Consider the following 13,027-nt stretch of genomic DNA (forward strand, 5'->3'; position numbering starts at 1 on the left):
CCCGAGAGCCGGAGACTCGCCCTGGCTCCTGGCCGCGGCCAGTGGTGGCAGAGCCCTCGCCCCCCACACCCAACACCCGCACGAGTCTGGCCCGTGGCTGGCCTGTGTCTTCCACGTGGACGTGGTTCCCCAGCCACCACGTGCCGGTGACTGAGTCCCAGAGCCCCAAATAGTTACAGTTTCTTACAAACACAGGCAAGTCCATTTCTCTTTCTTTTTCCCTTTGAAGGCTTTTCGCTCCCCTTTCCCGTGGTGTGACTTTTTTGACAATGAGGAAGGGTTCTCCTTCCTTACTGCCTTTTCTAAAAGGCTGCCTCCTGCGGCCCCTGCAGGGGTGGAGCCGCAGCCTAGGCGTATGCCCGGCCGGCCGGGGAATTGAACCTTCCCCGTGCACGGCGCGATGCCCCGCCGGCTCAGCTACACCGGCCGGGGCTCCATTGTGTGATTTTTAAAACAGCGTTTCTCCACTGACCGCCTTTCCTCGTTCTTTATTTCCAGCGTCTTCACTATTTTGTATCTAATTTTTTTTGAAGGGGTCTTGGAGCCAGAGCTGGCCTGCCGCATTTTTATTTTTATTGTCCGCATAAAATACTGGGCATGTGAACTGCGCCTCGGGGAGCCTGCTGGCATCTGCTGTAGGGCCCACCGAGCTGCATTTCTGCGTTCTCATTTCACTCTTGTTCTCTAGAGTCTAGTCGAGAGACCCCACCAGGATGGTTGGGGAGCTCACCATCCTAGCAAGGCTGAGCTGCCTTCTGGCTGTTTTGGTCCCTGGAACCCAGCGGGGGCTCTGGGCCTGGGCCTTTGAGCAGCTCCCTGATGGCAGCGTTTCTCGGTTTCCCTCAGAGGAGCTGGTCTGGAGGAATGGAAGGCCTCCTCCAGGCGAATGGCCTCTGGTCCTCTCTGGGGTTTTGGTCAGTAGGCTGTCTCCAGGACCCTGCCCTGCCTGGGCCAGGTGACAGACCAGCCTGGAGGAGGGACCCTCGAGGTTCTTCGCTGTTCCCATAATGGAGTCCAGACCCCCAGCCTGGCAGTACTGGTCCCAGGAGCACGCACACCACCAGGAGTCTTAGCAGTCTACTAGACTTCTGTGGCTCACCACTGGTCGGCCTGCGCTCTGGTTCCTAGCATGGCCCCTTTTGTCCCACTGTCCCCACTCTGGCTAGAATGACCTAAATGCCACAAGTCTGATCCAGTCACTCCCGGTTAAAATCCTTTAGTGATTCCTGTTTCCTTCCAGGCCCTGCCCCATCCTTCCACCACTCCCTGGTCCAGTCAGCTTGGAGGTATGACATTCCCTGTACTTTTCTTTCATGCCTTTCTGGACCTCTACAGGCTGTGCCTTCTCCACTTCCTCCCCTCCATCCTGCGAACTCCTACTCATCCTTCAAAACCCACTCATCAGGAGCAGATGCTTCTCAACCTGTTACGGTATTGTAATCATGTCTGTCCTGGCGCCTGGTCTGCAAGCTTGAGAAGCAGTATCACTCTGGAGCCCTGACACCTGGTTCCAATCCCAGTTCTGCTACGTCTCAGCTGTATGAGAGCAGCATGCTACCTGACCTCCATGCTTCAGTGTCTTCATCTGTAAAACGAAGGTAAGACTATATACCTTCCAGGGTTGTGAGAATTAAATTAGTTACTACAGCTTACATGTAAAGTGCTTAGTGGCTGGCACATAGTAGTTGCTGTATCTTTTATCTTTGTGTCCTCAGCACCTGGCCCATTATTACAATAGTAGATTCTCATGAAATGTTAAATAAATAAATGGAATGCAATCTAATCTGACTTTCACAATAGTCCAAGAGGTTAGCAGGGACCATAATATCTCTCTTATAGGTCAGAATGCAGATTCCAGAGGGGTTGAATGACTCCCCACCCCCAAACCCCAACCCTACAACCACTTCATCTCAGGTCTGTGCATGGCAGGGCCCCTTCTGTAGAGGCTCCAGGGCACCTCCCCTCACCTGCCACGTCTCCCTGCAGCCGCCGGGCCTGGGCTCGGTTGTTGTAGGCTGACGCCCTCTCGGGCAGCAGGTTGATGGCTTGGCCAAACCTCTCCAGCGCTGTGCTGAGGTCGCCAGCCTCTGCTGCGGTCACCCCCTGCAGCTCCAGGGCCTTGGACTGCTCCAGCTGTGCTTGCGGGAAAACTCCACCTGTGCCAGGGAGGGAGCCAGGAGGGGGCAGGTGTGCAGTTGGGAGCAAGAAGCAAAAGCCACCTCAGGCTCTGGACACGTGAGCCAGAACTGCCTGGGCTGAGGGGCGGTCACAGCTGGAGTGAGATGCGGTATTTGGGACGGGGGAGCCGAGGTCACCCAAGGCTAAGCCCCAAAGGAACCTGGGAATGAAGGGAATGAAGCTCAAGCTCCTTAGCCTGCAGCTAAAAGGACTTGCTCCAGGCCACACAGCCTGTGAGTTGCACAGCTTGGAGTTGAGCCCAGGTCCTTTCCTGAGTGTGCCCCCGTTTTGCTCGACTGCACTGCCTCCAACACTAAGGCCTCCGTGACACCCCCAGGTCACGAAAATCCCTCCCCACATATCCCCAGCTTTTCAGCCTGAAGTCTCAGTAAGGCTTAGGCGTCACCCCTTTAGAAACAAGGACATAAAAACCTCGATGGGGACCCCAGTCCTCACTGGGGACCGATGGAAAGCCAGAGTGCACTGTGGGAGGATTGGCTCAGAGCTGCTTGTGATGGCACGCGGCACTGAATGCTCGCTTAGCTTGGAACCATGCAACAGAGCCCTGCCCTGCCCTCTTCCGGTCTTTGTGGTGATATATTCTGTTACGACAGTGGTATGAGTTTAGTAGCACCCTCCTACACCCCAACACAGTGAAGCTTGGATCATGGGGAGAATTGAGTGGTGAGGTACATTCAGAGGTGTAAGGGCTGAAGGACTGAGACAGGCCCTGGCCCTTTCCTCTTGGCAGTGACTCTTGTCAACCCCCCATCAGTGTTATAGGGATTCTCTGATCTTTTTTTTTTTTTTTTTTTTAAATATATTTCTTTATTGATTTCAGAGAGGAAGGAAGAAGGAGAGAGAGATAGAAACATCAATGATGAGAGAGAATCATTGATCGAGCCCGCAACCCAGGCATGTGCCCTTGGCCGGAATCGAACCCGGGACCCTTCAGTCCACAGGCTGACGCTCTATCCACTGAGCCAAGCCGGCTAGGGCGGATTCTCTGATCTTTAAGGCCAATTTCAATCATTGCCCAAGGGTCTGGAGCAAACATGGGGTTTTGTAAGATCACCTACCTTGGCCTCCCCAGGAAGGCCTGCAGACCAGCCAATGTAGAGAGCTATCCTCCAAGGTCAAATACTCACCTTCATCTTCTTCCTCAGCTTCCTCTCCCAGGTCCAACCCAACAACGTCTCCAAATGGGGTGTCGGGGTTGAAGATGGCCTGCAAAACTGCCTGATCGTTTAGCGTCCCCATGGTGCTCAACTCCAAAACTCCAAAAAGGTGACTCAGGATGAGAGGACGGAGGGAGAAGCGGTGGGTGGGGCTGAGCTTTGCAGCCAGTGGATTTGAGGGAGGTTGTTTGAGGACCATCCCCATGAGGAGTGTCCTGTTCTTTTGGTTACAGGGTAAACTGGACGTCCTTTGGCCCTGGGCTCCTTTGGCCCTGGGCTCGTGACCCTGGCTTGGCGGAACATTTACAGCTATTTCTCAACCACCTCCCCACCAGCATTCCCGTCCCAGGAGAAACAGTAAATACATTTTCAGGCTTAAGGTGGAGGGGAGAGAGCCGTGCAGTCCAGGTTCTCTTTTGCGTGCTTTTATTCTATTCAGATCAGGAGGAAACCAACAGAAGCCAGGGCTTGACTACCCATGGGTCAGGGAGGGGTATGCAGGCAGTAAAGGAACTATTTCTTTGTCCTCTTGAGCCTTTCTTCAAGTCCAGAATTAGGTGCTGAGTAGACATCAGTGATAAGGAAAGGAAATGCTGTGAAGAGAGCCGGTGTGGAAGGCAGAGGACTGTGGCAGGCATCCTGTTCCCCTCCCCCAACCCTCCGCCCAACGAAGCCAAAAGAAAGGTCCACCACGTGCAGCAATAAACTTGACATGTTTATTAATTAAACTATCACTTAAATAAAAAAAAGTGCATAGAAAATAAACATGTTTAAAAACTCCTTTTTTTTTACAACTATGTACACTTTTTACTTTTACATTCAGTCTTTCGTAGAGAGCTTTCAGCATTATTATTTTTTGAACTATTAAAGTTATTTTCCTTCATCCCTGTCACAGGGAGTTAACACTGATGGACTTTAGACACTTTTTTTTCCCTTTTTTTTTTCCTTTTTTCTCTAACCAGAAGCTTGGAAGAACACAAGGAAAGAAAAAAAACAACAACCGAAAGATCTGTTATACATGATAAAGGTATCAAGAAATGTCATTTTTAGAAAAGAAGCTTGTCATCTGTTGAGCTTTTGAAACAATTATTCAACTACCTGTATTTACTAAAGAGACTGTTAAAAGTTCAATGAAAGAAACACCACGAGTCTATTTGCTTGGTTGAAAGACAGAACTAGAGTACCTGGGAGCAAGATACCAGGAAAGCACAGAACACAATTTTCCCCTAAATGCAGGTGGTAACCCCAACATTCATAACCAAAAATAGAAAAACAAGGAGTACAGATACTGCCTGGCAACATCCACTGGCAGAAAAGCATCCAGGTGGCACCTCCTGCGTCGCTGACCGCTGGGACCGCTGTCTGCCTCCCCCGTGTCCGGGCCTCCCCGTTCCCGAGCATCAGAAGGGCCAGCGGCTTTTCCCGCCGCCACTAGCAACTGGAACACACCCCTACCTATAGTGTTAAGAGAATGAAAGCCATGGACTGCACGAGGCTTTGTTACACGGTGCATTACTATATTAGTTCCTATATATATCATATTTATACTTATTTGAAAACCAAAACACAAAAGTTGCAAGTTTAGAGAGTGAGTCTTGACTGGTGTTCGTGATTCGGCATAAAACCATCTGCTCAATCACCTTGTATTGCTTTAAAATGGAGACGAAACAAAATCACACCCAGCCCTTTGCAATGACCCGCTTTTCCTTAAAAAAAAAAAAAAAAGGAAAAAAAATTTTTTAACCTAAAATACCCCAAATCAAACTTAAAAGTTATCATCTGACAAGGTTTGGACCTTTAGTAGTTTCGGATATTTGATTGAACGTCAGTCCTTTAGAAAGATACATTCATTAAAAGATTTTTTTGTGTTGTGTTGTTGTGTTTTGTGAAATCCAGGTACCGCATGGCCGGGAATCTGCAGGCAAGCAGGGTGGGGCCCGGATCGCGGCAAAGGAGCCTGGGCAGAGCATACAGCTGCCAGGGCTGCCCCTAACTCGTTACTGGTCTAAAACCAGGAGGGGTTGTGCTGAAGGTGGTGGGACCGAGTTCTGGTCAAGGGTCAGCGCCGGCAGCTTCTCTGGTTACACAGCCATCTCTGCCACCAGGAGAGGCGGCCACAGCAGCAAAACCGGCGGGTGCCAGTGTTCACAGAACCACCCAGGTCGCAGCCTGTCACTCCTCAGGGACGTGGGGTGCCCCTTGGAGACTTAGGAGTGACCCACCGCAGTACCTGTCTGCACTTCTGTGAGGAGACTCCTTAGCTCACTTTCAAAACAAATTTGGGTGTTTTGGAGGCAGCTATCCCATCTTCTGCCTGCTTAGCTCACTCCCCAAGTCCCTGGCAGGTTGGCTGAAGTTTGGCAATGAACTCAAGGCTGAGCTGTGGGAGGGACTTCTCGTTTCCGTGGTTATAACCAGGGAGGGAAAGGCCAGGCAGACCACCTGCAGCCACAGGAGGAGACGCAGGTTTGGGAGAGAGGAGGGGCTCACAGTACTCGGCCTAGCAGAGCAGTAACTGGGTCTGCTCAGCTGAGTCTCCCCCACCCCAGACTGGCCTTTGGTGAAGTCGTGACCCATCAGTGCATTAATCATTCCAGTAACAAATGCAGCTTAAGGATTTTTTCTAAAAAAAAAAATTAAAAAAGTAATAAAGGATTTACAAAAACCTCACACAGTGCAATAATAAAGGAAACCAGACAGTAGTGAACCCTCGGGCCACCACGTCTTGTTCACGGGCAAGAGGAAGGGAGGGAGGTCTGGGTGGAGTGCCTTCTCCACGTCCCAGGGCGGTCTCTGCACCCTGGCCACAGTGCTGGGCCCCGCAGGCAGGGGAACGGCATCTTTCAGCAGAGCCACCACATGAAGTTCTTAAGGGCACAGGAGCCCAGGGCGAAGGCACAGCAGAGCCGTGAGCCGGCGCAGAGCTGGCGGAGTATTGCTTGGCTGGACTTCCCAGGGAGGGGCTCCGGGGGAAGGGACTACACGCTCTGAACCCTCGTGCGGACGAGGCGGAGAAACAGATCTGCTCCCTGGGGAGCGGTCAGACTGCTTCAGCTTCAGTGGGGTCTCTGCAGGAATGAGGGCTCAGCGGGCAAGGGGGGAACGAGGTGATCTGAGGCCGAGGGTGATGGGGATGTCAGGTGCCATCCGCTTGGTCGCTGTGAAGCGGGAAAGGAGATGAGCACGGGTCACCGCTCGGGGCCAGGGAGGGGACAGTGCGGGAAAGAAGAGGAGCGGCCCCAAGGGGCTGGGTGACCTTCCTTTTATTGTCGAAGAGCAAACCCAGGAAACGTTTATGTCAACAGGGCACAAACAAACTACACATGAAACAACAGAAACTTCCAGGGGGAGCTGGGCAGGAAAAACCAGACTTCGCATGTACAGCTGAATAGTTTCTTTAACTTCATCCTATGAAAATAAAAACTTATTTAAAACCGATCTTTTAAATTAGGATAATACCGCGGTTTAAAAAATATCCTTGTCATAAGTGCTTCTCCCTGTGAAGTGCTTCTCATAGAAAAATATACAAAATACATTTACATTTATAAAACCTTAAATAGCAAACTGTAAACAGAACAGAGTAAAATCTGATGACTTAATTTAATAGGTCGGGACACTGTCTCGGGGAGGGAGGAAGCAGAGGGTCCGGGTGGCCACATCGGAGGGCGCAGGGCAGTAGTGTCATGAACTCACTTAGCCGTGGAGTTTGCATAGGTGGCAGTCCCCTCAATGCAAGGTGCTCAGTCCCCAAGGTTTGGGCCTTGAAATCTGATTAGTGTTGTGCCTTCAACTGGACATGGACCCTTTAAAGATCAAGTCTTCCTATGTCGTCACGAAGGGAAAATGGTCACCGTGGCCTAGGGATGGGGCCCAGAGGCACCCTGGCCCGATGCTCTGGTTGCTGCATGACTCAACTATTGAAACAACCTTTCCCTCGTCTCAAATATCAGGCTCCGGACGTTTCTCTAAAACTCTCAGCGGAGTTTTGAGAAAACGCCTCATTCTGTCTGGTTCTGGCCAAGGCTCCTGTCCACCTCCCACTGGGAGTGCCTCCAGGCTCAGGGGACGTTCGGAGGCGCACAGTATGCCCACAGGGAGTGTCCTTGAGCAGGAGTCTCGGTCTCCTCCACCCAGAGAGAATGGGAAAGCAGTGGAGGCCGAGCAGGGAAACGAGGGAAGTGGAGTGAAGAGGAGTGAGGAGGAAGCCGCTCCTGCGGTCAAGGAAGGAAACTGGCTGAGATAAGGCTCATGGGGCCGGACTCCCGCTTACAGCCACAGGCTCGGTGTTTGGTAATTAATTGGCACAACCCCAACACAGAATCCCCTTTCCCAACCAGAAGCGAGTGCTCCCTGGGAAGGCAGGGAAACCACCCGCCTCCTGTTTGTTCCCCGACGGCTCCAGCTAGGCCCGCCGGCAAGCGGTCAGGGACCAAACCACCCCCACCCAGGGCTCTGCCTGGCCCCTGGCTGCAGGGTGTGGGAAAGGGCCACAGAGAGGACGGCCTCTTCTCTCTGAGGAGAGGCTCAGGCCCAACCTCCCAACGCAACGAACCCAGAGCTCCTTCCAGGCAAGTGTACTAGGGACCCCTCTCCCCATTTCTGAACAGCACACAACAGGGGGCCCCGGCAGAAGGCAGGTCCCGGATCTTCTTTGAGACCTCTCTCCCCAGGACTCTGATCACATGTCTAATGTGAATACAGGACACAGGGCTCAGCCACCTGGGAGGCCCCTCAGGCCCCAACTCCCGGCTCTGGCGAAGGTGGCCCCGGTCCCGGCGCTGGGGAGAGGAGCAGCTTCAGTTGAGGAACTTCCGGCATTTCTTGGCGCCACAGTTGCAGGGCAGCTTGTTGCTGGCATCCTCGATGGGAAACTTGTAGTCGTACGTGAGCTCCTCCCCGCGGTAGATCTTGCGCATCGCAAAGATGACGATGTGCTTCTGTCCATCGATGTTGATGACCCGGGAGTAGCAGTTGGGCTCGCATGAGTGGTTGATGAAGCGGGCAGCGTTGCCATGCATGGTGGCGTCCACCACCTCGGAGTCATCGATGCGGAACATGTAGCAGCCGATGCCCTGCATGCGAAGGCGAGCATCGGTTTAGTACAGCTCAGATTTGAGAGCATCTCCCAACCTTTTTCTTTCTTTCTTTTAACTGAGAAATATGTGTTTTAAAAAAAATTTTTGTTAACCCTCACCGAGGATATTCTTCCATTGCTTTTTAGGGAGAATGGAAGGGAAGGGGAGAAACAGAGAAACACTGACTAAGAGAAATACATCAACTGGTTGCCTTCCACACTTGCCCCGCCCAGGGCCGGGGATCGAGCCTGCAACCAAGGTGTGTGCCCTTGACTGGGATCTAACCGGAGACCTTCCACCTGGGGGCCGATGCTCTATCCACGGAGCCAAACTGGCCAGGGCCCAACCTTTTCCTGATGTGACTTATAGTTGCTGCTGCTGAACATTTCTTCTGGTATAATTTCCAGATTCCTCCCATCTCTCAAGATACTTCCATGAAGAATTCCTAGGTTATAGACACTAGATTACTGGTTTCTTTTTTTCTTTTCTTTTTGATGTTCCAGCCAACAGGAAAGAGAAACCTGAGCATTGTGTTGCTATGTGGTTTTGACTCCGAGAGCCATTCAGACAAACCTTCAACGAGTATTTTGTACACTAATCCTTAGAGTAGATTGTGAACTTTTACTGGTCCCACCACAAATTTCAGAGGATATAGAAATGTTGAAAAAAAAGTGTCTTTGAATCAATAAAGTACTATTTTTAAAAAATTGATCTTTTGAAAGAGAAGAAGGGAGAGGGAAAGAGAAACATTGATGTGAAAGCACATCGATGGGCTGCCTCCTGCATGCCCCCAACCAGGGATCGAGCCCGCAACCTTTCCATGCAGGGGATGATGCTGACCAACTGAGCCACATCGGCCCGGGGAATACTATTTTTTCTTTGATCTAGAGATAGTTATAGTTGGTGGTCACTTTCTATAACAAAACGAAGGAACAGGAGAGAGAGAGTGTGAGACGCACCTTGCTGTCATAGTACTTCTCTCTCTTGTCAGTCTGGATGGAGCGGATGACATTGCCAGCGTACTCGATCACCATCTCACCTGCATCGATGTTTCTCTTACAAAAGAGACCCCGGCCATGGATGGGAGACCTAGGACAGGAAGATGGACAAGATCAGCCACACATCCTGCAATAAGGTTAATTGTATGAACACATGAACAAATGAGTAACATCCCCTGTTAGTCCCCCAAGAGGGACTGACACTTGGGGAAAAAAGAACCTGGCCCCACCTGATCTGAGGGCAGGAACTTTCTGAGATGGCCAAGGACAAAAGTGCTCTCCATTCTGCATACAGCCACTGACACAGCAGCAATGGGAAGCTTTGCTGGGTTAAATGCATTGTTCAGTGTAAGAACTGCAGGACCCAGGGCTCAGGTTCAATGGCTGTTACCTACAAACCCAGCTTTCCGAGGGGGGCACGCGCTCCAGCAGTGGGTCCGTTCCGATTTTGGAAAACATCACTAGTTTCCTAGCAGTCTCTCTAGAATCTGTCATACCTGTAGACACCAACAGCCTCTTTAGACGTCTTCTTCAAGTGCCGGAAGCGCATGGGCATGGGCAGGTCCATGCTAGTCGCCCTCCTAAGGAGACAAGGATGTAATAATGAACTCCACTCAGTTCTGAGTCTTCGACTGAAGGGTCCTGGAGAAGAGGACTCAGTGTTCTTTGCTCAGTGCCAAGCAAACAAGTACCTTATAAAATTAGGACTCTTTTAAATACTTTCTTTTTTTTAATCCTCACCTGAGGATATTTTCCAATTGATTTTAGAGAGAGTGGAATAGAGAAAGGACAGAGAAATATCGCTGTGTGACAAACACATCGATTGGTTGCCTCCTGCACGCCCCCTCTCCCCTCCGACTAGGGTCCCGGCTGGGAGGAGCCTGCAACCAAGGTATGTGCCCTTGACTGGAATCGAACCCGAGACCCTTCAGTCTCCAGGCTGGCGCTCCAGCCACTGAGCCAAATGGGCTCGGGCTAAAACCTATAGTGTTTTCTGACCAGGGTGACTCCCGTGTGCAGCCAGAGCTGGCAGAGTGCACTACGGCCGAAGAAAAGAAAACGGACACCCGAGAGTTACTTCCTTTCTCCGCTAACACGCTGTCCCTGCAGCGGCTCCTGCCACTTCACCACATGACCTCAGTCCTCTACGTGCTCCCGGAGTCTGGTCAGGCCACACAGCGAGGAGCCAGCAGAGGGAGGCAGAGTTTGCCAGCGCCCACCCCACAGACTCACCGGGCCGACTTCAGCTGCACCTCCTCCTCCTCCTCGTCGTTGGGGTTGTACTCAGGCGGCTGCCGGTGCTTGGAAGCCAGGAAGTTAAACATGTCAAACGCTGACTTCCTGGAGCCAAGGGATTAGAATGCATTTAGAGAAATAACTCAATCGAAGCAACAGAAGACGCGAACACTGAACATCTCCTGGTTATGTGGGAAAATAATTACATCGTCATGTAATAAACTCGGACCCCAAACTGCTTCCAGAAAAGGACGGGACTTGCCTCAGGTGCACCTCGGCCCGGGCTGAGCCGTGAGGGTTCAGGGGCGGCTCATTGGCCTCCTCCGGTTTGTGGAAACGGAACTTGTAATTCCTACAGTGCTTGGCGCCCGACAGCTGCTCGGTCAGGAACACGACCGCGTCGTGCAGAATCCCCAGCATCCGCAAGCCATTCACACCTGCGGGCAGAGGCACCGGTGAGGAGCGGAGCAGGTGAGCGCGGCGGCCACCGGCCCAGCCAGGGAGCACCCGCGAGGCCGCTCACGGGCGAGCTGAAGACCAGCCAGCAGTTCCATTAGATGGCCACTCGAATGATGTGGACACAGCCCTGGCCAGTGCGGCTCAGTTGGTTGAGCACCGTCCCATGCACTGAGAGGTCACGGGCTCGATTCCCAGTCAGGGTGCCTGCCCAGCTGGGGGGCTCAATCCCCAGTAGGGGGTGTGCAGGAGTCAGCTGATCAATGTTTCTCTCTCTCCCTCTCCTATCCCCTCCCTAAATCAATCAAACATTTTTTAAAAATAATTTATTGATTTTCCACAGAGAGGAAGGGAGAGGGATAGAGAGTCAGAAACATCGATGAGAGAGAAACATCGATCAGCTGCCTCCCGCACACCCCCTACTGGGGATGTGCCCGCAACCAAGGTACATGCCCTTGACCGGAATCGAACCTGGGATCCTTCAGTCCGCAGGCCGAGCTCTATCCACTGAGCCAAACCGGTTAGGGCCAATCAAACATTTTTAAGTAAAATTATGCAAATACAGATCTATCAATATGGACAACATTTGTGACAGATAAAGTGAAAACAGCAAATGAAAACTATGGACTCTTATCTCTGCTCTGTGTACACAGAGATGCTATATGCATGGCTTCACTTTATGGTCTTAGTGACCACAGGGGCCAGAGTCCCTAGCTTCATCTCCAGAGAAGTAAACCGAGGCTCACAGAACGTAAACACCACCCCCGGCCACGCAGCTGACGTGGCAGAATCTGAGCCGTGGACGGTATTACTCCAGCCAGGCTCCCTTTCTTTCTTTTTTTAAAAATAAAATATTGATCTCAGAGAGGAAGGGAGAGGGAGGGAGAGGGAGAGAGATAGAAACATAAATGGCAAATCAGCTTCCTATTTAAATCAGTCAGGAGGTGGGGTTTCTGTAACTTGAGGGATAATGGTGACAGTGAGTATAGAGAAGAGTGGTCACAGAGGCTGAGGTCTGGAAAGACTACCGGAAGGCCATTCCCGGCCGAGGGACCTGCAGGGCCCATGGTGTGCTAATGTGAAAGCACATGCACTGTCAGCAATGAGAAGTCCTTGGGGTACATGCTAACAATTCAGCCTTCGTGTTCCCAAGCCCAGAGGTTGTGGTTCATGAGCTGGGGGGTGGGAGCGGCTGGGGAAAGGTCAATGGGGGAAAAAGGAGACTCGTGTAATACTTTAAACAATAAAGATTTTCAGAAGAAACCAAGATGGCGGCATAGGTAAACACCGGAGTTTGCTGCCTCGAACAACCCCTTAAAAAATACAACTAAAAGACGGAACGGACATCATCCAGAACCACAGGAAGGCTGGCTGAGTGGAAATTCTACAACTAGAAGGAACCGAGAATCAGAGGAGGCGCAGTACGGAAGTAAAATACTAAGGTGCGGAGGTGCATGTGGAGAGGGGCTGGCGGCTGAGGGCGTGGTTGTCGTTTTCAATCGGGAGGGAGTCTCAGGCTCTGAGCTCCAGTTCCGGGCCAGTCTCTAGGGACCCAGACTCATACGGGAGAAGCAGGACTGTCTGGCATCAGTCGGAACCCGAGGGCAGCTTTCTCTCCGAGGGGCTTGCAGCTATTACCGGGACACTGAGAAGCAGAGCCTCTGAGGGCAAGTCTGCGAGCAGCCATAACTGCTAGCCCCGCCCTGTTGATCCCATGGGACCTGCCCCGCCCAGGCCCTGCAGGGAGGCTTTTGCTGGTTAGCCGCAGGCAAAGGCTAGATTAGCACCTCCCTAGAGATCCAGGAGCCAGGAAGCCCAGAGGTCAGAGTGGGACCATCCAGTTTGCAGCTCCATGGAACCATAAAAGACACACTCAGGGGGCAGACTCAGTGAGCACCAAAGCCCC

General features: G+C 51.9%; 2 protein-coding genes across 2 annotated transcripts in view; both read right to left on the reverse strand.

Moving 5' to 3' along the window:
• Nucleotides 1-1,935: 1,935 nt before the first annotated feature.
• On the reverse strand, nt 1,936-3,953 carry TTC36 (tetratricopeptide repeat domain 36; the record flags this gene model as incomplete). Its single annotated transcript, XM_005856789.2, has 2 exons — nt 3,327-3,953; nt 1,936-2,156 (listed from the first exon to the last, which is right to left on the reverse strand). Coding segments are annotated over exons 1-2 (456 nt in total), but the record flags the coding sequence as incomplete, so codon positions are not given.
• Nucleotides 3,954-4,050: 97 nt separating this feature from the next.
• The window catches only part of KMT2A (lysine (K)-specific methyltransferase 2A), a 117,991-nt gene continuing 109,014 nt past the window's right edge, over nt 4,051-13,027 (reverse strand). Inside the window, 5 exon segments of the mRNA XM_014539975.1 lie at nt 4,051-8,428; nt 9,391-9,520; nt 9,927-10,010; nt 10,663-10,770; nt 10,928-11,102. Coding sequence (XP_014395461.1) covers nt 8,153-8,428; nt 9,391-9,520; nt 9,927-10,010; nt 10,663-10,770; nt 10,928-11,102 — 773 coding nt within the window. The 3' untranslated portion in view covers nt 4,051-8,152.

Source organism: Myotis brandtii, unplaced genomic scaffold (genome assembly GCF_000412655.1).
Source record: "Myotis brandtii unplaced genomic scaffold, ASM41265v1 scaffold105, whole genome shotgun sequence".
In the NCBI taxonomy this organism is placed as follows: domain Eukaryota; kingdom Metazoa; phylum Chordata; class Mammalia; order Chiroptera; family Vespertilionidae; genus Myotis; species Myotis brandtii.